Genomic DNA, 24523 nt, shown 5'->3' with positions numbered 1-24523 from the left:
ACCCTAGAAGTGGATGGAGCTGGAGATCGAGGCACAGAAGGATGATTGGTAGGAGGATGTGGCCAAGGGTACCACTGAGGCCAAGGCATAGGGTAGGAGAACCCAGGTGCCGCCCACAAAGAGGGTGAAGTAGGGAAACTGAGGCTGGCGGCCTTGAGCCGTGACCTGATGTGGGAGAGGTTCCGGTGGAGGAGGAGAAGCAGGAGGGGAGAACTCCGCCTGCTGCTGTAAATCGAGCTCGCTGTCAGTAAAGGTAGCCAGTTCAGGTGGAGAGAGCGGCTGTTCATAAAGTGAGCCCTGTGTATCTAGGAGCGGAGAGTTAGGCTCAGGTGGCACTGAGAGGTCACATTGAGTGAGAAACTGTTGCTCCTGCTCCCTGGGCTGCACGGAGCCTGCTCTGTGCTCTAGCGCGTTATCAAGAGAAAGTGAAAGTGACAGCGGTGCCGCGGATCACTTGGAGTGCCTTGCAGGGGGTCCGCTGCTGGTGCCCAGGCGGAAGACAGGCTCGGTGCCAATGTTTTTCTCGGTGCCAAAGAGGAGCGCGCTGTCGGCACCGCGTCTGTTTTCGGTGCCGAGGAGCGTGCTGTTGGCACCGCATCCATTGTCAGTGCTGAGGGGACTGGTGCCACGGGAACCTTCCCAGCACAGGAAGTTGGGTCCCTACCTCTGCGCTCTATCAGAGCTGCGGTTGAGGCGTTAGAAAAGGCTGAGGCGCCTGCCTTTGGCGCTGTCAGCATAGAGGGTAGGGATCTCGCGGGAGAGCCCCTACCCTTGTTAAAGTCTCTCCTCTGAGACTTGTTGTGCTTCTTGCCTCCGCTCCAGGGAGAGTGAAGCAATGCCCTCAACTGGTTTTGAACTCGCTGGGGAATGTGTTTAACTTTCCCTGTCTCCAAAAGCGGCTGTAGCGATTTTTCCATCAGCAGCATTTTAAGTCGCAGGTCCCTGTCATGCCAAGCCCTGCCCTAGACTTGAGGCTCGTGCAATGGAGGCGTTTTGCAGGGATGTGAGTTTCTCTGAGGCACTTTACACAATGTGAGGCCCATCTGACCTTGGCATGGAGTCTTACAGGAAACACACCTTTTGAATCCTGAAGCCCCTGGCATTGTGAATTAGAAATGGCAGGGGAGAGTCTCAACGGGAGACAAGCGTGAGGCAATTTTTTTTATTTTTTTAAACTAAGTAACTATGTAACTATACTAAAGGAAGGGAAACAACTGGGATGTAACTAATAACTATTTCTATGTTCTTTGTTACTGTTTCCAATAGAGACCAGGGAAGAAAAGGCAGCACTGCTCCGAGTCCTGTCTTCAGGTGAGGATGGTTGAGAAGGACCTGAGGAGGGTGCGGGACGCATGCACCAAGGAAGATTCCAATGAGATGGGAGATACCAACTGAGTGGGTGCGTCCCAACCAGGCACTGCTACTGAAAATCTCCGATCAATGGCACCGGGACACACCGTCACCTAGAATGGAGCACCCATAGGGACAGCACTTGAAGAAGAAGCAGTGTTTTTGGTGGTGGCCAGGATGTTGGACTATACCACAGTGGTCAGGACTCTCGGTGTTGTTGTGGATTATCATAGCAGCTGGTGTATTGTTAAGTGTACTTGTGTTATGTTGTATATGGAAACAGTCAAGAGGGGCACAACCCTCTAAAGAATGACCACTAATTATAACCTATAAGTAATATAGTAAGCCCCCCCCCCCCCCAGTCTACTAGACAAACCGGACCCAACCTTCTCAGCCCACTATAATGGGAAGTCTGGAACACCAGTTGGAATAGGTGTGGTATGCCTGTACGAGAGAAGATGCAGGGCACAGTACTACACAAGGGGCAGTGGGACAGATGGAGCATTGACACATTCCACCTTGGTGCCTGGCCCTATCAGGAAACATGTCACCGTATGTCCTATGCTTTTCCAGGGATACTTGGCAGGAGGATCCCAAAAGAAAAAGGAAGGGGATGGAGTGTTAGAATATAGATATTCAGGCCTGCCTGTAAAGGCCTATACTTTAAGAACTTGTGTATTTTTATCACTTAGCTAGTTATAGAGGTTTAAAAACAAAGAATCAAAATCACAATCCACCTGTGTATGGGCCTTCTATCACTAGGAGAGTCTGAGGCCTTGTTCTTAGGCTAAGGCCCTTGGCTAAGCAGCAGGGGCAGCCATAAGCTGGGAAGCATATGGTCACATCCTCACATCCCAAACCAGTCACATTGAAATAAGGTGGCATTGGGCTTTTAGGAAGACGATCCTGTCCTCATAGCACCCACCACCACCAGAAAAAGAAACAGATCTTAAGATGGTTAAATAAAACTTAGTTTGATAGCATCCTGTCTCCAAGAAATCACTTCTCAATGGTTGTGGGTGCGAAACCCTCATTTCTCTATCTTTATGGCTCCCTCTTTTTTACTGTTAATCTGTCTGGTTCTCTAATTGTTTGTCTGCTGTATAAATAATTTTGCTAGGTGCAAGTTAATTAGTGTAGTAGGATATAATGGGTTAGAGAATAATGTTACAATATCTTAGGAGTGGTTAATAAATTTTCAGTAAAATGATTAAGGTATAGCGGAGAATATTACTATATAAATCGGTGGAAACAGGAAGTGGAGGGGAAATTGGAATCATGCTTGCTAAGGGGGGGAATGGGAACAGGGACACAGGCAAGGCTCTGCAGCATCAGAACTGGGAAGGGGAACACGGGGTAAATGCTCTGCGGTGTCAGAGCTGGGGATAGAACAGTGGGGAACTATTGACACAAAGAGATACGCCCAACCCGTATGAAGGACTTCGGAATATGCTTGCTTGAAAACTAACCCCAATAAACATTGCATTGTTTGCACTTCGGTCTTCTGCTTTCTGTCTATGTGAAAGGAAAGCCCTCTAACACTGCCTATGGTCATCAGGTGGGGAGGCAAAGAGGAAGGAATTCCAGTTGGAACGTGCAGTTCCGGTATGACATCCTCCTCCACCTATGGAACCGGTGCACTGAGTGGGTCCCAGGTATCTGCTATAGGGATCCCTCAGCCCCCAGTAAGGCCAGAAAGAGGGGCCAACCATTTGAGGTGGCTACCATGAGGAATCATCAGTCCCTAGGAAGGTTGCATCCACAAGGGTACTGACTAAAAGACGGTTACTCACCGTTGTAACTGTTGTTCTTCGAGATGTGTTGCTCATATCCATTCCATTAGGTGTGTGCGCGCCGCGTGCACGATCGTCGGAAGATTTTCTACCCTAGCAACACCGGCGGGTCGGCTGTGGAGCCCCCTAGAGTGGCGCCTTCATGGCGCTGAATATATACCCCAGCCGACCCGGCGCCCCCTCAGTTCCTTCTTGCCGGCTACTCCGACAGTGGGGACGGGGGGCGGGTTTGGAATGGATATGAGCAACACATCTCGAAGAACAACAGTTACAACGGTGAGTAACCGTCTTTTCTTCTTCGAGTGCTTGCTCATATCCATTCCATTAGGTGACTCCCAAGCCCAACTTAGGTGGTGGGGTCGGAGTGAGACATTGCTGTGTGCAAAAACGCTGATCCGAAAGCAGCATCGTCTCTGGACTGCTGCACTAGTGCATAGTGAGCTGTAAATGTGTGGACTGATGACCAAACCGCTGCTCTACAAATGTCCTGGATCGGAACTTGTGCCAGGAAAGCCGTCAAGGAAGCCTGGGCCCTCGTGGAGTGAGCGGTGAGGTGCGGTGCTGAGACACCTGCCAGGTCATAGCAAGTCCGGATGCAAGACGTAATCCAGGAGGATAGGCGTTGTGAGGAGACCGGTGAGCCTTTCATTCGGTCGGCCACTGCAACGAAGAGTTGCGTCGTCTTTCTAAAGTGCTTTGTGCGGTCAATATAGAAGGCCAGGGCCCTTCGTACGTCCAGGGAATGCAAACGTTGATCCTGGCGAGTGGCATGTGGTTTGGGATGAAAGACCGGGAGAAAGATGTCCTGGTTGATATGAAAAGGAGAAACCACCTTAGGGAGAAAGGCAGGATGTGGACGAAGCTGCACTTTATCCTTATGGAAAACTGTATAAGGGGGCTCGGATGTAAGCGCCCTGAGTTCAGAAACGCACCTTGCTGAGGTGATGGCTACAAGGAAGGCTGTCTTCCAGGATAGGTACAAAAGTGAACAGGTGGCCAGTGGCTCGAATGGAGGACCTGTGAGCTTGGAGAGAACCAGGTTGAGGTCCCACGTCTGAACGGGCTGACGTTGTTGTGGGTACATCCGGTCTAAGCCCTTGAGGAATCTAACGACCATCGGGTTAGAGAATACCGAGGACGCGAGTTCCCCTGGGTGAAAGGCTGATATAGTGGCCAGGTGAACTCTAATTGAAGATATCGCCAACCCCTGCTGTTTTAGGGAGAGGAGATATTCCAAAATGAGAGGAATGGGTGCCTGCAACGGGGACATGGCTCGTTGTTCGCACCAACAGGAGAACCGCTTCCACTTGGCCAGGTACGTGGTGCGTGTTGAGGGCTTCCTACTGCTCAGCAGAATCTGTTGGACAGAGTGCGAGCATTGCTGCTCTGCCTGGGTGAACCATGGAGCAGCCACGCCGTGAGGTGGAGTGATTGCAGGTCGGGGTGACGCAGCCGGCCGTGGTCCTGAGAGATGAGATCCGGACACAACGGAAGCGGGATCGGTGTCTGAACCGAGAGTTCCAACAGTGTGGTGTACCAATGTTGTCTCGGCCACGCTGGAGCGACCAGAATTACCTGTGCCTGGTCTCTGCGCAATTTGAGCAGTACCTTGTGGACCAGAGGAAACTGAGGGAAGGCATAAAACAGGTGGTCTTTCCAGGGAAGGAGAAACGCATCCGAGAGGGAGCCCGGAGCTCGACCTTGTAGGGAGCAGAACACGTGGCACTTCCTGTTGTCTCGAGATGCAAACAGGTCTATCTGGGGAAACCCCCACTTTTGGAAGATGGAATGTATGATGTCCGGACGGATAGACCACTCGTGCGTCTGGAAGGACCTGCTGAGTCGGTCCGCTAGAGTGTTCTGGACTCCAGGGAGGAACGATGCCGTGAGATGGATTGAGTGGGCGATGCAGAAGTCCCACAGGCGAATGGCCTCTTGGCATAGAATTGACGAACGTGCTCCTCCTTGCTTGTTGATGTAAAACATGGCCGTGGTGTTGATGAGAACTAACACACATCGGCCACGTAGGAGGTTGAGAAATGCCTGGCACGCCAGGCGCACCGCCATCAGTTCCCGAACATTGATGTGCAGGGCTAGCTGGGGTGCAGTCCACAGGCCCTGGGTATGGTGTTCGTTGAGATGGGCGCCCCAACCCAGAGATGAAGCGTCTGTGACCAGATGCAGAGAGGGTTGTGGGGCGTGAAATGGCATCCCCTCGCAGACCACATTGTGATCTAGCCACCAGGTGAGGGAGGTCAGGACCGAGATCAGGACCGTGACCACCATGTTCAGGCTGTCCCGATGTGGTCGATATATTGACGACACCCAGGTCTGGAGTGGGCGAAGCCGAAGTCTGGCATGCCTGGTTACGTACGTGCAGGAAGCCATGTGACCCAGCAGGGTAAGGCACGACCTCACCGTGGTAGTTGGGAACGCCTGGAGCCCTTGAATGAGGCTCGTGATGGTGCCAAATCGGTTGTCTGGCAGGATGGCTTGTGCACGTCTGGAGTCTAGAACTGCGCCTATGAATTCTATTCTCTGGGTAGGTTCTAGAGTGGATTTGTCCTTGTTGAGTAGGATGCCCAACTCGTTGAATGTGTGCACTATTATGTGGACGTGAGCTTGAACTTGCTCCTTGGTGCGACCGCGTACCAGCCAGTCGTCTAGGTACGGGAACACCTGTATCCCTTGCTGACGAAGGTACGCTGCCACGACAGCCATACATTTCGTGAACACTCTTGGGGCCGAGGATAGGCCGAAGGGAAGGACTGCAAATTGGTAGTGCACCGCGTTTACCACGAATCGCAGGAAGCGTCTGTGAGGTGGGTAAATTGAGATGTGAAAGTATGCGTCTTTCATGTCGAGGGCGGCGAACCAGTCTCCAGGATCGAGGGAAGGGATAATGGCCCCCAAAGAGACCATGCGGAACTTCAACTTTACTACGAATTTGTTGAGTCCGCGCAAGTCCAAGATGGGCCGCAGACCTCCTTTGGACTTGGGGATCAGGAAGTAACGGGAATAAAATCCCCTGCCCCTTAACTCTATCGGAACCTCCTCTATGGCCCCCATGGCCAGGAGCGTAGAAACCTCCTGTATAAGAAGTTTCTCGTGAGAAGGGTCCCTGAAGAGGGACGGGGAAGGGGGGTATAGAAGAAAACTGGATAGCGTATCCCCTCTCCACCGTGCGGAGGACCCAACAGTCCGAAGTTATAAGGGACCAAGCGCGGTGGAAGTGGGAGAGACGATCCTGAAAGGAGGGGGCTGGATCCTGGGGGATGACTGGGGCGCCGTCCTCGACCGCACCTTCAAAAGTTCTGTCTAGGACCTGAAGGTGGTCTTGGTGGCCCCTGGTTCTGACCGGGTTGAGGGCCAGCCCATCTTCTCCTACCACCTCGCCCTCGCCTCCGGGCCGAGTCTTGTCTCTGACGAGGCGGGGGGGGGTAGAAGCGCTGAGGCTGCGGCCTAAATGGTCTGCGCTGAGGGCCCACAACATGCATCCCCAGGGAGCGCATGATTGTTCTCGAGTCCTTGAGGCTCTGCAGGCGAGAGTCCGTCTTGTCTGAGAACAATCCATGTCCCTCAAAGGGCAGATCCTGTAGGGTTTGCTGCAGCTCCGGAGGCAAACCCAAAACCTGAAGCCAGGAGATCCTGCGCATAGCGATACCCGAAGCCAGGGTCCTCGCAGCTGAGTCTGCTATGTCCAAGGAGGCCTGCAAGGAGGTCCGAGCCACCTTCTTGCCCTCCTCTACCATGGCTCCAAACTCTTCCCTGGACTCCTGGGGAATCAACTCCTTAAACTTCCCCATAGAGTTCCAGGAGTTAAAATTGTAGCGGCTCAGTAGCGCCTGTTGGTTCGCCGCTCTAAGTTGCAGCCCTCCGGCTGAGTAAACCTTACGGCCAAACAAATCGAGCCGCTTAGCCTCTTTTGATTTAGGCGCTGCAGCCTGCTGGCCGTGGCGCTCTCGTGCGTTCACTGATTCCACCACCAGTGAACACGGTTGGGGGTGGGTATACAAGTACCCGTAGTCCTTAGATGGGACAAAGTATTTCCTTTCCACCCCTCTCGCTGTGGGTGGGATAGAGGCAGGAGTTTGCCATATCGTATCCGCATTCGTTTGAATCGTGCGGATCAGGGGTAACGCCACCCTCGATGGGGCATCCGCTCCAAGGATATTCACGATCGGGTCGTGCACCTCCACTATCTCCTCCGCCTGCAGGTCCATGTTATGGGCCATCCTGCGCAGAAGATCCTGGTGAGCCCGAAGATCTATTGGAGGTGGGCCTGTGCACGATGTGCCCGCCACTGCCTCATCCGGAGAAGAAGAGGAAGATGCCTCCGGTGGAACAGGATCCAAGGGCTGGTCCTGGTCTCCCTGTTCCTGGGCTGGAGCATCACCTGTGCCTGGGTCCAGGGCGTCAGGTGGTGCGGACCCAGAAGCCTCCATGCCCCCTGGCGGAGGCCGAGAAATGGTGGACTCCGGGGCCCCTCTGATGGAGTGACCGGAGCGAGAGGTCGAAGCAATTGGAGCCCCTTGCGCCTGATGGTACGCCCACGGGGTCCAAAACGACCAGTGAGATGGGCCATGAGAATGGTCCCCTGTCGTGTCCTGCCAATGTCCCAAGTCCTGTTCCTCGGCTTGCCCCTGAGGGGGGTATGCCGATCTCGAGAGGTCCTCCGAGGAGTGGGACACCAATCTCGATGGCCACGGCGGTGCCGAGAGCGTCGAGACGATTCCCATTGGCTGCGGTGCCGCACGGTGCCGGTCCGGAGATGATCTATCTCTACGCGGTGCCGGCGATCGGTGCCGGGACCGCGACCGGTGCCGATGACCTCGTCGGTGCCGGGAGTCGGATCTGGACCTCGACGAGGACCTGGAGTATGCCCGGTGCCAGGAGCGGCCTCTCGACGTCGAGCGTCGACCGTAGCGGTGCCGAGAACTACGTCTCCACGTTGATCGGTGCCGACGATCATAGCGGTGCCGAGACGTAGAGCGGTGCCGCGAAGAAGATCTTGGCCGCGAGTACGACCGGTGCCGAGGCGATATTCGGTGCCGGGACTGCGAGCGGCGTGGGGACCTGCTTCGGGACCTGGATCGGTGCCGAGGTTCCAGCCCTTGCGATGGAGGGCGCATCAAGGCAGGTTTCCCCCTCGACTGGACCGGGCGAGTCAACGGTGCAGTCGGTGCCGGTGGTTGAGGCGGTGCCGGCTCCGTGAGAGCTATTAAGTCTCTCGCCGCCGCGAAGGTCTCTGGAGTCGACGGGAGGCACTGTATCACCGCCGGTCTCGGTGGAGACGCTATCTGCACCGGACTCAACGGCCTCGGCGCCAGAGTCAACGGTGCTGGAGGCACCTGTTTCTGGTGCAACACCGGCGGACGCGGCTCTACCCCCGGCACTGGGGGAGCCGGCGTCTTCGGCACGGATGTCCCCGTCTTATGGGCTTTTTTATGCCCCGGGGATAATGACCGGCGCCGAGGCACTGCTTGCGGTGCCGACGAGGTCCGGTGCCGGGGAGGCTTGTCTGACGCCACTCGCGTGGTCGTCATAGCCGGTGCCGCCGGGGCACTGCGCACCGAGGTGCTAGGTGCCGGGGCCTGACTTGTAGATGGAGCGTCCGGACTAAGTGCCGCCTCCATCAGGAGTTGCCGGAGCCGAAAGTCCCGCTCCTTCTTGGTCCTTGGTCTGAAGGCCTTACAGATCTTGCACTTGTCTGTTTGATGGGACTCTCCCAGGCACTTCAGACAGGAGTCGTGCGGGTCGCTCGTGGGCATAGGCTTAGCGCAGGAGGCGCACTGCTTGAAGCCGGGAGCGTTGGGCATGAGCCTGGCCCCGCGGCCGGGGGAGAAAGGGGGAGACGACCCCCTTAATCCCCTGAACTACTTAGAACAACTAGAACAACTTTTAAACTATTTAACTATTTAACTATAAACACTAGAACTATAACTATAACTGTGATACAACAAACTAAGCTAGGGAGAGTGGAGAACAGCTAAGCAGCGCTCCACAGTTCCAACGACCGTCAGGGGCGGTAAGAAGGAACTGAGGGGGCGCCGGGTCGGCTGGGGTATATATTCAGCGCCATGAAGGCGCCACTCTAGGGGGCTCCACAGCCGACCCGCCGGTGTTGCTAGGGTAGAAAATCTTCCGACGATCGTGCACGCGGCGCGCACACACCTAATGGAATGGATATGAGCAAGCACTCGAAGAAGAAGTCCTGGATCTCCTGTCCAGTCTTGGTTCTCTCCGGGGGGAAGGAGGAGGGATGCGCTTGTGAGATGTCTAAATATGAAAATTGCTCCTGTTGGAATGGCAAAATCATTGGTAACAGGGCAATCAGGCCTAACCATTGTAAGTGAGATGGTTCCTGGTGTGGTGACATGCTTCAGGAGGACTGGGGAACAGGTACCATTCTACCTAGACTTTTTTAGGCTGCTCCCCACCCCTGGCCTAATTTGCCTTGCCAGTGGTTTACACGGCATTATCCCTAGAGCTAAGCAGGAAAGTTTTCCTATCCTGCTAATATTTTTAATGCGTTTGTCCCAATTTGGAATGGGGAAAATGTCCAAACACAGACCTTTTACATTTTTTTCTAACAGAAAATGTGAGAGACACCCCCCCCCCCCCCCCCACCATAACCAAGTTTGGTGGCTAGGGGACTAAGCTGGGATGGGAAGAGCTAGGTTCAAGTCCCACGTAGAGGATGGAATGTCTCTTCCCTCCCCCCGCAAGAATTCCTACCAGCTTTAGTCATCCAATCACATCAGTTTCCTCACATTTCAGACACGCTTATTTATAAATAGGCCCCCCTCTGTCACTGCCAGGTACCTTCCCAATTTTTGCTTTTAACAGGCTAATTTTGTATGCCTAGATAGGACCAAAGCACACTACATATCTGGCCTTTACAAAGCTGTACCAGGATTTAACTTTTGGGGGCTAGATGCACAATAAAGACCCTCTTGTTTTAAGCATGGTGATTGGAACACCCTTTCAAGTACAAATGTAGGATAGGACATAGCATTAGGAGGCCTGCATTCTATTGCCAGCTCTGCCACTGAGTTGTAGCAGGGTCTGGTGCATCTACCAATGTACAGTGTAAGTTAGCACAGGACAGTAACATACCATAAAACCATATGTATTTATGTTTCTCGAGTAACCAAATCTCTGACGTCCCCTTTAAAAGATCCATGGCTGCCTCTCCCTCTCACCTTACTATTCTGTTCAATTTAGCTTCTTACAAACAAACATCCCTGGTATCTGTACACATTACAGAATAAAAATACCATATGGCCTGCATCAATACATTGTTTCTTTTCCATTTCCCCCTACTTTGAGGAAAAGGTAAAAAACTTGTGTTTTTTTGCTCTATGTAAATGGTGATGTTATTAGTTCCTTTGTAGGAAAACAGATCAAACATTTGTAAATGGAAAACTCCCAATAGAGGTGTTTCTAGTGGAGTCCCATAGGGATCGTTTTTTTGCTTATTGGTATTCAAAATCTTTATAAATGACTCCAAAAAGGATATGAATCATGGTTAACCAGGTGATCTTAAGCTCCTAATGTGATGTGGTGGCTTGGAATGGTAATGTCACCTTTGGAGGTATAAATGGAACATTTGAATAGGAGTAGGGTTGTGGCATTACCTCTGTAGATAGCATTAGTAAGACTACTACAAGAATGCAGTTTCCAGTTCTGTTATCCATACACACTGCAAGTCAAGTGGTGATTTGACCATGGTCTCTTAAGTACCTATATAGTGAGATCTCTGACAATAGAGGGCTCTTTATGTTATCAAAGACATAGCAAAATTCGAGTGACGGTAATGAATCACTGGAACACTGCTGGATTCTCCATCACTTGAAGTCTTTAAATCAAGACTGGGTGTCTGTTTCTAAAAACAATTCCCTAACTCAATCACAAGATATGGGTCTGACACAGGAATTACTGGGTGAAATGCTTTGGCCTATGTTAAGCAGGAGATCCCTTCTGGCCTTAAAAATCTATAAAAGCAAGTCTGGAGTAAAACTTTGCAATTTAACCCAATAATAGTGAGATTGTGATCATACTTTGTACTGATCACTCCTACAGGAACACTGGATAAAGCTACGAAAGCCAACTCAGGATAGTTGCCACCTTCTCTCCATTTTCATTCTTGTTTTACCTCTCTCTATCCCCATCCCCACATATTTTTCTTTTCCTTCCTGGTGTTGTTGATCCTTTAAGTTCCCCACCTCATATGTAGGCCATATGCTGCTCTTCCTACTTGTGAATGGGTGAGAAATCCACTGATGGCAAGCAGTGTAGCAGACAAAAAACCAAATAAAAAAAAACTTTAGTAAATAGAAGAGTGGTAGGAAAGCTACTTTGTAGTTTGAGAAAGTAGGGAACTAGTAGGCTAGTTCTGTACATTCATGGTCTCCAATACTTCAGAGATTTAAAAGCTTATGCAAATCCCTGAAGTATTACAAAAGCTACGCTTTCAAGGAATAACTCCTTTTTTAAAAATTGAAACAGTTTAGCTGGTTACCTTTGGTAAGTGAAAACCTCACAGCTGAGCGCCTCGGACTTTGTATGCTCATTAGTTGTGTACGTGTTGTCTACTCCAGTGAAAATCTATTCCCTGCCTGGTCCTAATAAAGCACATGGTCTCATTCACAAGCCTTCAGACATAACATGTTCGGAGGTGTAGAATGTATTCCGTCACCCCATGACAGCCAATTAAAAGCTCAAACATCACCATATAACAGTAATTTATAAAAAAGCCTTCTCCAAGTATACAATAGTATTCAACATACCCCTCCCTCCTGCTAGTGTACAAGTTACACATAAGGCTTGACTAGTCAGACCTTTAGATAAGCATCTATTTACAAGCCACAAAGCAGCAATTTCGTAGAAGTAACTTTTGTCCAGATAAAAGCGGTATAAACTTAACATTTTATTAATGGGCTTCATACTATGCATATTCTGGCGGGCTGTGAAGAAGGGCGATGACTGTCTTTTCTTAGTTAATTAGCTACTGAATTTGAGAATTGGAGGAACAGATTACTTTGGCTATGCATAAGATATGGGAAGTAAAAATCAAACTGTTTATTATTTTTTACCATTTGAAAGCATTTTACACAGGTTTTGATCTTCAGAATATCCTGGAATCAGTAGAAAAAACTTTAAATGAACAGTTTTGTATAATAGAAACCTTTCAGCAGTCAAAATTCTGACTAAAAAAATACATGCAAAACATACTCCTCTCAAAAACACAACTTTGAACAAAGCACCGAACTACACAGATATGCAGAATGAAACAGCATTTTAACTTCACCAAAAAGTAGTCTTCATAAAAGGTGTAAAAGTCACCTATTCACTAGGCACTGCTCACTTTTTAAACAGAATAGACAATAAAAATATTGTCCACATATCTGCGATCCCAGCTCAAGGGCTGTAGTTAGAAATTCCTCTAAACTTCATGTTTTAATAGCGACCTGTAAGAGGAAAAAGTAAACATACATTAATTCATTTTGTAATTACTAATAGGCTAAATCTTTAAATATATCAATCAAAGCCTTTCAACATCTGTGATCACCTTGTTCAAGTGGGTAACAGAAATTCAAGAGCTAAGGGCTTGTCTGCATAGGGAAATTTACCAGTATTAACTAAAGCACTGATCTTCCCTGTGTAAGCAAGCCCTCAGACACTTGACATATGGAGGACTAGTGTCTCAAGGTACTGACAAAGGACAGATACAATGCAGATTACTATGTATGTTTATTAGCAAAGAATATGGGAACATCATTAACATGTATCCCTTATGACCAAGTAAAAATAATTTAATGACATTCTATTTTAAACAGAACTTACCCATATAAACACCTCTCCAGAATATGTGCTGATATAGTGAGATAATCCAGAGAGAAGCCCTCATTTTAGCAACTTTTGGATATTAAATATACTAATACAAAAGCCATTACTCTGACTTTAATCTCAGATTAATTTAAAAAGTATTATCTATCCTATAGAAGGTACCGTGTTGGGAAACAGTTACAACATGTTAGCCTCTGCCGAGATTGACCGTTTGATCTTGGGCATAACCAAAACGTTAACCGTGACACAGTCTCCCATGACTTTTTAAAAGGAAAGTTATGCATGGCAAGGACACAGTAAGGCAAGGAGGCAAGAGTAAAACTGACATTTGCCTTGTCCTTAAAAGGTGGTCACTTGCTTGGAGAACTCAGTTTTTTTTCAAGGGGCATTAAAGTAGATGGCGAGAATATTAAAGATCCAGTAGTTTTGCTCTCAATTTTTTTTTCTACGTGGAAGTCATCATCCAATAAATGACACAACCAATTCTAAAACAAGACTTACGAGGTGAATAGGATCGAGATCTGGAGCGAGATCTGTAACCTCCTCGGCTGTAGTATGGGGATGGTGATCTTCTCCTGTGGAAAGGATTAACATGATAATTAAGCTAATTCAGGTTTTAAAGTAATTAATACTGATATACACAAATTCAAATGATACCAAGAAATACCATATTATAATTCTCCTTCAACACCCCTATTGCTGATTAGTCTACATCCCATGAATACTGGTCACCAGAAATTTAAGGTTAATCCGGTCACACATGCACTGTAGCTGCCTGTGCAACATTCTTAACTACCAGTTGATTCACTGAAAACCACGCATTGCAGAGCTGACAGGAGCATCTGTATACTGTATTGATAGATGCTACCTAAAAGTCAGTAAAGGTACTAGAACATAATGGCCATACAGGGTCACACCAATGGTCTACCTAGTGAAATATTCGGTCTTCCAACAGTGCTGCATGCTTTAGAGGGAATGAACAAAGCAGGGAAGTTATTGAGTGATCCACTCTGTGTTGTCCAGTCTCAGGATCTGGCAACCAGCCACTTAAGCACACTAACAGCATGGAGTTTGTCCCTGACCATCTTGGCTAATAGCCATTGATGAACCTATCCTCCCAGAACTTTTCCAATTCTTTTTTGAACCTAGTTATACTTTTAGCCTTCACAACATCCCCTGGAAATGAGTTCCACAGGTTCACTGTGTGCTGGGTGACTGCATGCCTATAAAAACTAGTAGTCTATGAAGAAAGCAAGCTTGAGGTACTTAATATTTCCGGAGAAAAGGTTTCATTTTATATTTTAAAAAACAAACCATGAGTAATGCCAATGTTAATTTTTGGACTATTAAATATTCAGAGCCTGAGAAACATTAATCTTATCTGCAATCAAACAGCATACCATATGATAAGCAACAAACCAATACTACTTATCTTCGATTTGTTTCCAATTTAAATATTTATTTGGAGATGAACACCAACAGCTGCAATCTCCTTCCCCCCAGTCCCCAAATCAAGGTTCTCTACATTTGTTTCCCCCCCCCCGCACTGGGTCCTGTCCCCCAGCACTAAAGTTCACAGAATAGTTTAAGAGTAACTGAAAAATTCATAACTCTTTGGCACAGATTGTGAATTTTCTACGCGTAAAGCTCCATCACTAGCCTATGTTATCACCAACCTATATAATTTTAATCAGGTGGACTTGTTTTAATGAGTTCTGTGGCTTGCTGAAAAATTGTATTCATTTGCTAGTGACTACTCCACTTTCTTTTAATGCTTTTGGATGTACATTAGGCCTCAGCTGTTTGAATTTTTTAGGCAGGCTGTTTCATGAACATTTCTACTGTTCTTTGGATATTAAAACCTGTCTAAGCATACCTGTAGATCTGATCCCTGTCTTGGGCAGCTCTCCATCCTCCTCCTCCTCCTCCTCCACCACCTCCTCTGTGAAGACAGAAGCAAAACAACATTTTTCGCACTTTATTATTTTCAAAGGTATAAAACAAGGAAAACAAAGCGTTATATCGAATATAAAACTACAGTAGGATCACACAGGAAAGACAAGAAAATACCTAAATAAAATTTGCTGCATTGTGTAAGTGTAAGCTACCTGTCTCATCACAGTTCATTCATGTACTATGCCCAGCATGGCTTGGCAAAAATCACAAAGTGTCTGGGAAAGTTGAGGAAATCTCATGGTCCAGTTTACCAATATTGTACGTTATAATTTCCTATCCTCCAGGTAGCAGCAATTTGAGATTATCTTCCATTTTAAATTGAAGCAAATGCAGTCACACTACTCTGTGCAAAAATTTGTACTTGCTCACTCACCAGGGAGCAGTAGTTTTGTTTCGAAATGAGACAAGTAAGATCAGTTCATTCTCATGATAGGATTTCACGCATTAGCTAGTAAAATTCTCATTATCATTTTAATGAAACTGTCTTAATTATGTAGTGGGGAAGTGGTCACATTTGGTATAAGGTAGCCAAATAAAATATACTGTAAATGTTATACATCGTACACCATCTACAAACGTTACAGGTATCTTGCAATGCAAATACTGTCTCCGGTCCAAAGACATTATAATCAAAGTTCTAGACAAGACTCAAATGATGGAAGGAAGGAGGAAAGGAAGAAAGTGTTAGAAAAATAAGGAGATGATTACTTTGGAATGAACACACTATTTTGGTAATTTTTCTGTTTGAAGTTACACAGGTAGTCTAACATACATAGGTCTGTCCATTCTGCTTTCCGCTCTGCCCCTGCTCATCGCTGCAATCTCAGTGCTTATTTGCAGCATAGATGAGGCCACAACTCTGCCCTTTCACAATGATCCTTTGGGCCTAATGAAAAACAGTGTACATGGAGATGTCAAAGGCTGAGCAGGTGGCTAAATGGTCAAACTGGGAGTTTGGGAGTCATCACTACAAAGACTCAGACAACACCTCTGGGTGAAGGCCAGTCAGCTTGTAATTTAGATTACAGAGGATAAGGGGGAAAAGAGGGGATAAGTGGATATTCAAAGACCTTTAACTTTACTGCTCAAAGGCCAGAAGCAAAATGATAAAAATTAACACTTCCAGTGAGAGGCAGGCAGGAAAGGAGACTACATACTGAATATTTCTAATTAGGAATTCCTTATGTATTTTTTCTAAAGACTGAATAGAATTTTATTCAAATAAGATCTCCTAGTACAGCACCAACGTATGTAATTAGTGTCTGCTTGCAGCAAAAATGTTATTTATATTACTTAATTTGTGACAACACTCCTAGTTCCATAAGATCTGGCTAGGCGAGAGTACATTTCCTTAACACAAGGGGACCTGCTCCATGACTAGGGTTCCTAGGCACTATGGTAATACAGTACAAATAAATTATAGTGTGAGGGAGTTAAGTTTAACACGTCAAAAAGAGATCAGGCATTTTAGCTATAAGGACAACTGATGGATTCTTAAACATCCAGACACAGGAAGTAAGATTGTGGCTTAGCCTCAGCTTCAATTATGTTAAAGGCTGTAAATATGCTGCAGAACAAGGTAAAATCCAAAAGCTACCTGCTTATTTTTAAGTAAGGGTAGGTGGAAAAATTGAGGCCCAGACAGTTTGTTGAAATTACATAAGGTGAGCCCCTGTATTCTTACCAAGCATTTCTGTTCTAAAAGCACGACACTTCTAGAACAAGAGTGTATGTAATAGGTAAAGGGGAGGAGAAAATAGTGGATAGGAAGATGAACATATGGAGAATGTGTACAACTTATGAATTTTGGTTGATATTGTGAGGTTACGAAAATTTCTGTATGATGAAATGCCTCTGCCTGTATGTATCCACCGCTGCTGACAAGACTGTAAGCACATATCACCCAGATGAGATACAATGGAGAGTAGGTAAAGTTAGATACTATACTCTGGCTGGTTAATAGTTATGCTAAAGAGATTGGCCAGAGCTGGGAGAAGCCATTTGGCTGTAGGAGGGGAGTTCTGGAGAGTGGAAAAATTATCAGCAGCAGAACAAAAGCAGGTGTTTGTGGTGAGACATAAAAACATGAGGGACTCAGAGCCACACAGGATCCTCTGGGCAGGAGAAGAGACAGGCCTGGCTTTCATGGGGTTGGGGATAGCTGTAGGACCAACCAAGATGAGAGAAAGCAAGCTTGTTGGGGGGGGGGGGGGGAGGGAGGGGGGAGAGAGAGAGAGAGAGAAGGGAAGAGACTCCATCATTCAGAAGTTAAAGCCATGAGGTGCAACAGACTGGTCTGAGACATCCCCAGAGGACCCAGCTCCCAGCCCAACAAATACTCTAGAGTGGTAAGGAAACTGAGCATGGAGTTTATTTTTGTATAAATCTGTGCATTTCTCATGCTACTAAAGGATGAGCAGTGGTGTTTTAGAATCCCGTGCAAAGTCTGCGTACATTGTGTATTATACCTATTACATGTCCTTGAAGAATTAACTTGTGGGCCCAAACAACCTACAAAGCTGGAGTTGTGGGAGCTACAGGAGCCTGAGGGGCAAGGCAGCAGCTGTCAAGAAGGAGTGCTGGATAGAGCATCTACACCCCAACAGTGTCTAGATCACCAAAGATAGGGCAATGGCTGTACTCTGCTCAAACTCTGCAGGCTTAAAGCACGTGGGATACAGGGGCTGTAACTCCTCACAGCAGTCTGGTGAGTGACCACAGGTGTGCTTGACTAGATGACAGTGAACACTGTCTACAGAGCACCTACCACTAGCCAGGATGCAGAGCAAAGAGAATGGTCCTTAATTCTAACAGTGACGCCACTAAACCACTGGTCCAGTCTTTATGTTTGTGCACATCATTCCACTCTTAGTTAACATATTTCCCTTGTTTTAGTCTATGCTCTCTCTAGGCTCCCATTCCTGTTCCCCATGCTCAGAGCCATGCCTCATACTCTCGACACCAGTATGAGCACTGCCAAGAGTGAAAGTAGTTAGTTTCACACTCCTGCTGGTATGCAATGGTCAGGAGCATAATTCACCCTAAAGGAATTCTCCTGCATGAGCAGTTTCAAATAGTTGGTGAGATTCTATCTAGCCTGTATTTAATATAAGTTTCTGTAAAACCAGCTACAACATAAATAAAGGGAATAAAGCAAGTAACATTTGGAGGATTTGTTGACTCTCTAAAATGAGAAACTTTCAGATTTAGAAAAAAAGAAAGCATGACCAATTTTGAGTGATTATTACAAAAGGAGACAAAATAAAGTAAGGTTGTCCTAGAAGGAGTGACAGGAAAAAGGACTAAAGGAAATAGTTGCTCAGAAGGGATATTTTGACCCAGCTAAGGAATAAAAGATTTAAAATCTTATAACTGCACAAAATCTGCCTTAGGCCTGATGATAGGAAGTCATTAAAATACACACAAAGAAAATGAACTACTAGATATTAGCTTAACATTTAAATTGTGTCTTGACTCTATTACGTGGTCCAACTTTGTTCATGCAACCAATCTGAAAATTCAGATTAACATGACATTTTTCATCAAGACCCACCACCAACTAGCTATATTCAAGTGTGTTTTAAATAAATTTCAAACAGTTCTACAATTTATCCATGGCAACATATGTTAACTATGAACTTTCAGTTACATGAAGTACAACCACGCTAGGTTTGTCAGACTTAAATCCTCTGCAAAATAAAACCGCTATTAAGCCTTGTTAGCACTGCCGCTTTAAACAGTTGCCCTCTATCCTTTTATCTATATCATAGAATTCAAAGTTCCTACACTACCCCTGCATTCTACAGTTTTATCTACAATTCAACACTGCATGTGTCTAATGTTTCACTTTCTCCCTTAATTTGTTTTATCTTCTCATTTCCTAGTTAGTAGCTGTGTTGGTGTATCCTGAAGCAACTGTTGTCCATAACAGGCTTTACAACAGGAAAATCCAACTATGGGTGCCAAGGAGTTAGTTGATAGATTTGAAGCTGTGAAATAGGATTGCCCTCTTTTGTAGAAAGGCTATGTGACATTTTCATAGTAGATCTGTCCAGTATAAGGACAGGTTTAATTTATGACCTCATCTACACTCTAACTTTCAAAATAATCTTCCACTGTTGTACGCCAAGTGGCAATAACTTTGAGCATTGGTGGTCACTACTATTTTTACCGCTGTGTTGACTACGTTTCTCCAGAGCATGGCTAGACCACCAGATGGGAAAATGCAAGTGGCAGAGGTGTATACTAATACTTTCACCACTGCTGTCTCTTGGGAGATTTTTTTCTTCCCCTTTTGGGCCAGCAGACAGAAGAGGTGTGCTTGCTCTTAAAGCTGAAGTATTCACAGCATAGACACTATTAAGCAATTAAAATTATACAGATATACATGTAACTATAGCATTATGAACTATTTATGTTGAAATTAGATCTCATTCAAACTGAAATTCTGATCGGTCACACTGGCTGTACATCAAAAATAACAGATGGCAAACAACAATTATTTGCAGCAAAGACCAAAGATTTCAAAACCAGAGCTTGGATGTAAAATAGTGACTTCAAATGAGTTTCAAAGGTACAGTTATAACATTTAATAAGTTAAAAAGAAATGCAAATAATTTACTTCCAAAATGGAGGCGTTTCAAGAGAAACTCTAGCCCAAGGTGATCTGCACATATCTTGTATTTGTTACTAGTGGCTCACCTATAAGATCTGCTGTAATATTCACGATCATCATATCCTCTGTCATACCCTCTGTCATAGTAATCTCTTCGTCGGGAGCTGCCACTGCATGGAACAGTGAAACAAAGTTAGAAAAATACAAAATACTGCATACAGGCAAGTCTGGCTGAGCTAACAGTACTGTCGGAATCTTCAAATAAGGTGGCCAGGAAATGTAACTGCAAACTTAATCTGGATTTAACTTTTTGACATGAACATTAAGTTTAAATATTGCAGGAGAAATTCTTTTCTAAGACAACTTTCACCTATTCGTAACTTTCACGGGGGAAAAAAGTCCCTTTTGGAAGGATTTTTCCTCAGTGAGCCCAGTATCATAGAAGATTAGGGTTGGAAGAGACCTCAGGAGGCCATCTAGTCCAACCCCCAGTAGTGACTTAAAATGTACCAGCTACTAAACTGACTTTTCAAAAAAGCTGTCAGCTGACAAAAATGTATTCTTCAAGTGTTTCAACTTGAGATCTTAGATCTCATGTGCCTTTCACGGTATGAAACCAAAATTTTTAATGCAAGCTTTTTAGATCGCAAGCTCAGATTTAAAGCTACAAGTTTAACATTTCTGGGTATGGCCTCTCCTACTGTTGGCCTCCAACTGCCCATGCCCTCTTGGTTTTCCAGGCCCATTTCCCATGGAAAACAATTATGCTGATAGATCTGGACAAGTCATATCTGCCAACTAGAAGCAAGTTAAGAACTGACTAAATTAAGGAACATTAGACAGGTGGATACAAAGTACTGAAATTGATGCATTTTTGGTGCATTAGTTTTTTTTTTTTTAAGCGTTCAAGTGTTGTATTACCAGTAAGTGAAAAAAGTTTATGTAGTTTTATTTCTATTTATGGTTATACAAACACAATGTTACAAGTCACTAAATTATTGTACACAAATGCATCTTGACTTTTTACAGTTGGAAAAAGCATACAACCTTTGAGGGTTACCCACCAGTAAGAATTAAATAAAAGTTATGGAATTTGCTTCAATGATAACTATACAAGTTTGTCATTTTCGTAAACTGAGTGGCAGTTACTTTGCTAATAAGTGCCATCATTTGACATTTTAAAGGTTGCTTTATCTGAAAATAGAATTTTTAGATCAATTACATTTTTTCCTGACAGTGTTGTCTGATATGTAGCCTCAATGTTGACTGGCATGATTTTAACATTTGGTGCAAGTACACAAATCAAGATGCACTACTATTTTATGCCCATATACCAAGAGTTGCATGTGTATTTTTGAAAGTCTTTAACAAAAAGCACCAATAAATAAGTAAAAAATAAAAATCAGGATTGTGTTGATACTGAATTCCTATAAGAGCACAGATAATTTAGCAAAATAAAACAGACTACGTGGTAAACTAAATGTGCATTTCCTTTATGCCACTTGTGCTATTCAATGTCTGAAGTAACTTACTAAGTTGGTCTCCCCATATAGATTCCAGGTGTAGGGGTGTGAGGCCTTTTTGTTATGGAGAAATCTACCCGGATTCTTCTCCCATCAAGTTCCATTCCATTGGCACGCTCTTTAGCCTATACGGAGTGAAACAATCATGATTTAGACAGTTTTAACTGCAAATAAATTAACTTCAGCCTAATAACTGCTAACAAGTTTCTATCAACTACTTCTCCTTTCCTAACTAGCTGGGGTTGTATTGTTGATCTGTCTTTTCCAAGCTTGCCAGTCCAATGCTTGCTCCATATTCACTTCGTCTTCCCTTACAGTCTATCCACCGTTTACTTGGCTGTCCTCTTGTTCTCAGCCCACAAACTCTAGTCTCAGATGTCTCCCTAACGGGATGCCTTTCATCCATCCTTGTACATGCTGATACCATTTCAGCTTCTCCTTTTATAGCTTCTCTGATACTGCAAACCTTGGTTTCATGCCGGAGGACATCTTTCCACATGTGGTCCTGCAAGGTCTCCCCTCAAACATCTCATTTCAATAACTTCAAGTCTTCTCAAGTGCCTCTCTTTGGTTACCCATATCTCTGATCCACACAGAAGAGCTGGTCTTACCATGGTTTTCTATAGTTGCTCCTTATGTAATCTGGGCATTCATTTATTAGAAGTCACTTCATTTACCTTGCACCAGACTTCCCCCATGCTCAGCTATCTTGGTTATGGTTCTCAGATTTCTCTATTTGTCACTAACCAGCCCCACAAGATAAATACAGATGATACCCGATTTAGGCGCTGGCCCTCAATGTTGATATTCATCTGTCTTAGTTCTGAGCAAGTCACCCACATGATCTCTCTCTTCTTTACTCATTTTGACACTATAGTTTATTAGTTCCCTATTGCCTGGACCCAAATCTTCCTTGCCATTAGCAAAATTTAATTTGTATAGATCATCTTCATACAACCTTCAATTTGTTTTTACTTACCTATGAAGTCTATCACAATTATAAATAGTAATGAACTAAGCACTAATCCCTGGTGGAGTCCAACCCTTCACCTTGAAGCCTTCCTTGAAACACGGAAGGGCAACTGGCTCTTGTGTCTTGGAACCCTCATACAAATCCATCACCCTCTGGACAAGATCCTACAGTGCCTCTCAGCATTAGAGAGAGAGAGAGAGAGAGAGGGTGTGTGTGTGTGGGTGTTCCCCCACGCACACCAAAAAAAGCCCAACAAATGAACTATGCTAGATATTTTCCTCCACCTTCTTAATCAACTGTCAGTCAATGAATACACTATCTATTGTGTATTTTCCTTTTCTAAAGCCAAACTGCTTCTGTCCTTAAAGGGGCTTCACATTTCAGAGAATGCAGCTATGATTCTCAGTTTCACACAGTGGGACAGAAGCTTCAAACAGTTGTGTAGGTACTTTTATGTTTGTATATCGGTACCAATATGGAATTCTCTTTTCTTCCCAGACTGCAGGATGTGTGTGAGCCAATGTACCCTAGCCTCTCTCAAGGCTTTGATCATTTCCACCATCATTTCATCTGGACCTGCTATTTTTCCAGGTGACCTGTGGGCAGACCTCAAAGGCATCTACATTCATAATTATTGCTTCGCATGACAATGCAGCATATAAAGGGTTTTCCACATTAAGTAGACCCCCAGAATTTTCACTGTCAGTTACATACAAGACCCCTGCATCCTTTATGAATGATGTGTTCACTTTGTCATCTTCCTTTGGTTTCTTGTCCATGAGATCATATATATTTTCTTTTTGGCAAATTGAGAACAGTTGTGCATCTCATCATACAGCGTATCCAAAACTAGGTTTCTTGCCTTCTTAACTGCTTGTCTGGAGGCTCTATAGGTAGCATCCACTTCTTCTGAAGGGTTATTTTCCTGATGCATGTTTCATTGGCGCAAAGCTCATACTGGATCCATTTGCCAGTTGCGACCATTATAACCAATGTGCTGGGGGTACCAGTGGTTTGCTTGGGGTAACAGTACACGCATCTTCAAATTGAGTTTGTATTTAGGAGGGTAACTCTGGTACAACTGGAGATTTACCTTGTATTTTTGTTTAAAGCAAAACTCACACCTTTATTTTGTTCTGAGATACCAACAAGGGACAGGATCTAATAATTCCTCAAGATGGCTTACAGCTCTTATATGATGAATAAAGTTAGTCTTCTGGGATATGTGTAAGTTACTTTCACCTCCAGCTGTGAATGGGCAACATTAATAGTCTAACTGCCATGGTCAGGTTCTAGTATTTTAAACACAATATGATTGTGGCTTTGGGCACATATTTGATTAATTACTCTAATATAAAAACTAAAACCATATAAACCTTTTAAAATATTGTTTTAAGACTATCATATATATTTACCCATTTGCCAAGACCTACATCCAAAATCAAATGCACCCCATGGGAGAATTAAAAGTTAACTGGTTTGTAAGCCTGATTACATATTAAAATCCTCCATTCAGTTTATTTAAATACTAAAATAGTGTTTCATTCATCCCAGAGAATCACAAAGCAATTTACAATTATATTCATACAAACAATACTAGTGAAATGCAACAACCAACCAGCAGGAAAAAGCAGCTTTGGTCAAAAACATAACCAGCTGTGTGGAACTATTTATTTCTCACTAACATAGAGGCTGAATTGACCATACTGAAATTTTAACCTGTGGTATTTGAAATAGTGATCACTAAATCATTCCTTTCAGAAGCTTGCTTTTTAACCACTTGGTCAAATCAGTTTGAGTAAATACATTCATAAGCCCATCAGTTATTTTGAAGAATCGTTAATAGACTACAGAAAACAAATGCCAATGCTTCCAAGATTGCTATTCTTGTTTTTGTCCAGGTGCATATTTTCCTTATAGCAGTTTCAAATATTAATGAATACTGTACCTTAATTCCTTTTCTACATGGTCTCAAACAAAGGTTTTAAAAAAACCACATTTTACAGGGCTATGTACTAGTTATGCAGGAATAAGTTTTTAACAGTTGGGAATTGCAAATTTTAAAAAAGTGTTATATATTCTAGCTTACCTCCTTTGCATCATCAACATTTTCAAAATACACAAATGCAAATCCTCTTGAACGCCGAGACTGCTGGTCATACACAATGGAAACATCAGCAATTGGGCCATACTTGGAGAACACTTCTCTCAGGTCCCTTTCTGTGGTGTATAGACTTAATCCAAACACACCGAGACAACAGTTTGGGTCAGGATTTGCCTAGAAGAATAAAAAAAAGCTTCTCATTTCAAACTTTCAGCAATGCAGTGACTTTATAAACATGCGTTGATTTGGCATGACTTCAAGACAGATAAAAATCTACTGCTATCTAAGAAGCTAGTTTTACTTACAGACATGTCAGACTTAGCTTTCACAAAAACATATTTTGCATTTCTCACCACA

The 24523-nt window shown here is 44.8% G+C and overlaps 1 protein-coding gene across 1 annotated transcript in view; it reads right to left on the bottom strand.

Moving 5' to 3' along the window:
• Positions 1–12056: 12056 nt before the first annotated feature.
• The window catches only part of TRA2B (transformer 2 beta homolog), a 33782-nt gene continuing 21315 nt past the window's right edge, over positions 12057–24523 (bottom strand). Inside the window, exons 4-9 of the mRNA XM_054039423.1 lie at positions 24152–24340; positions 21099–21214; positions 19653–19736; positions 14872–14937; positions 13497–13570; positions 12057–12616 (exon numbers count right to left, since the gene is read on the bottom strand). Of these exons, the coding sequence (XP_053895398.1) occupies positions 12606–12616; positions 13497–13570; positions 14872–14937; positions 19653–19736; positions 21099–21214; positions 24152–24340 (540 nt within the window). The 3' untranslated portion in view covers positions 12057–12605. The remainder of the gene's footprint in view (positions 12617–13496; positions 13571–14871; positions 14938–19652; positions 19737–21098; positions 21215–24151; positions 24341–24523) is intronic.

Source organism: Malaclemys terrapin, chromosome 9 (genome assembly GCF_027887155.1).
Source record: "Malaclemys terrapin pileata isolate rMalTer1 chromosome 9, rMalTer1.hap1, whole genome shotgun sequence".
In the NCBI taxonomy this organism is placed as follows: Eukaryota; Metazoa; Chordata; order Testudines; family Emydidae; genus Malaclemys; species Malaclemys terrapin.
Note: the sequence above shows the minus strand (reverse complement) of the source record. Positions and strands in the feature narration are given on the sequence as shown.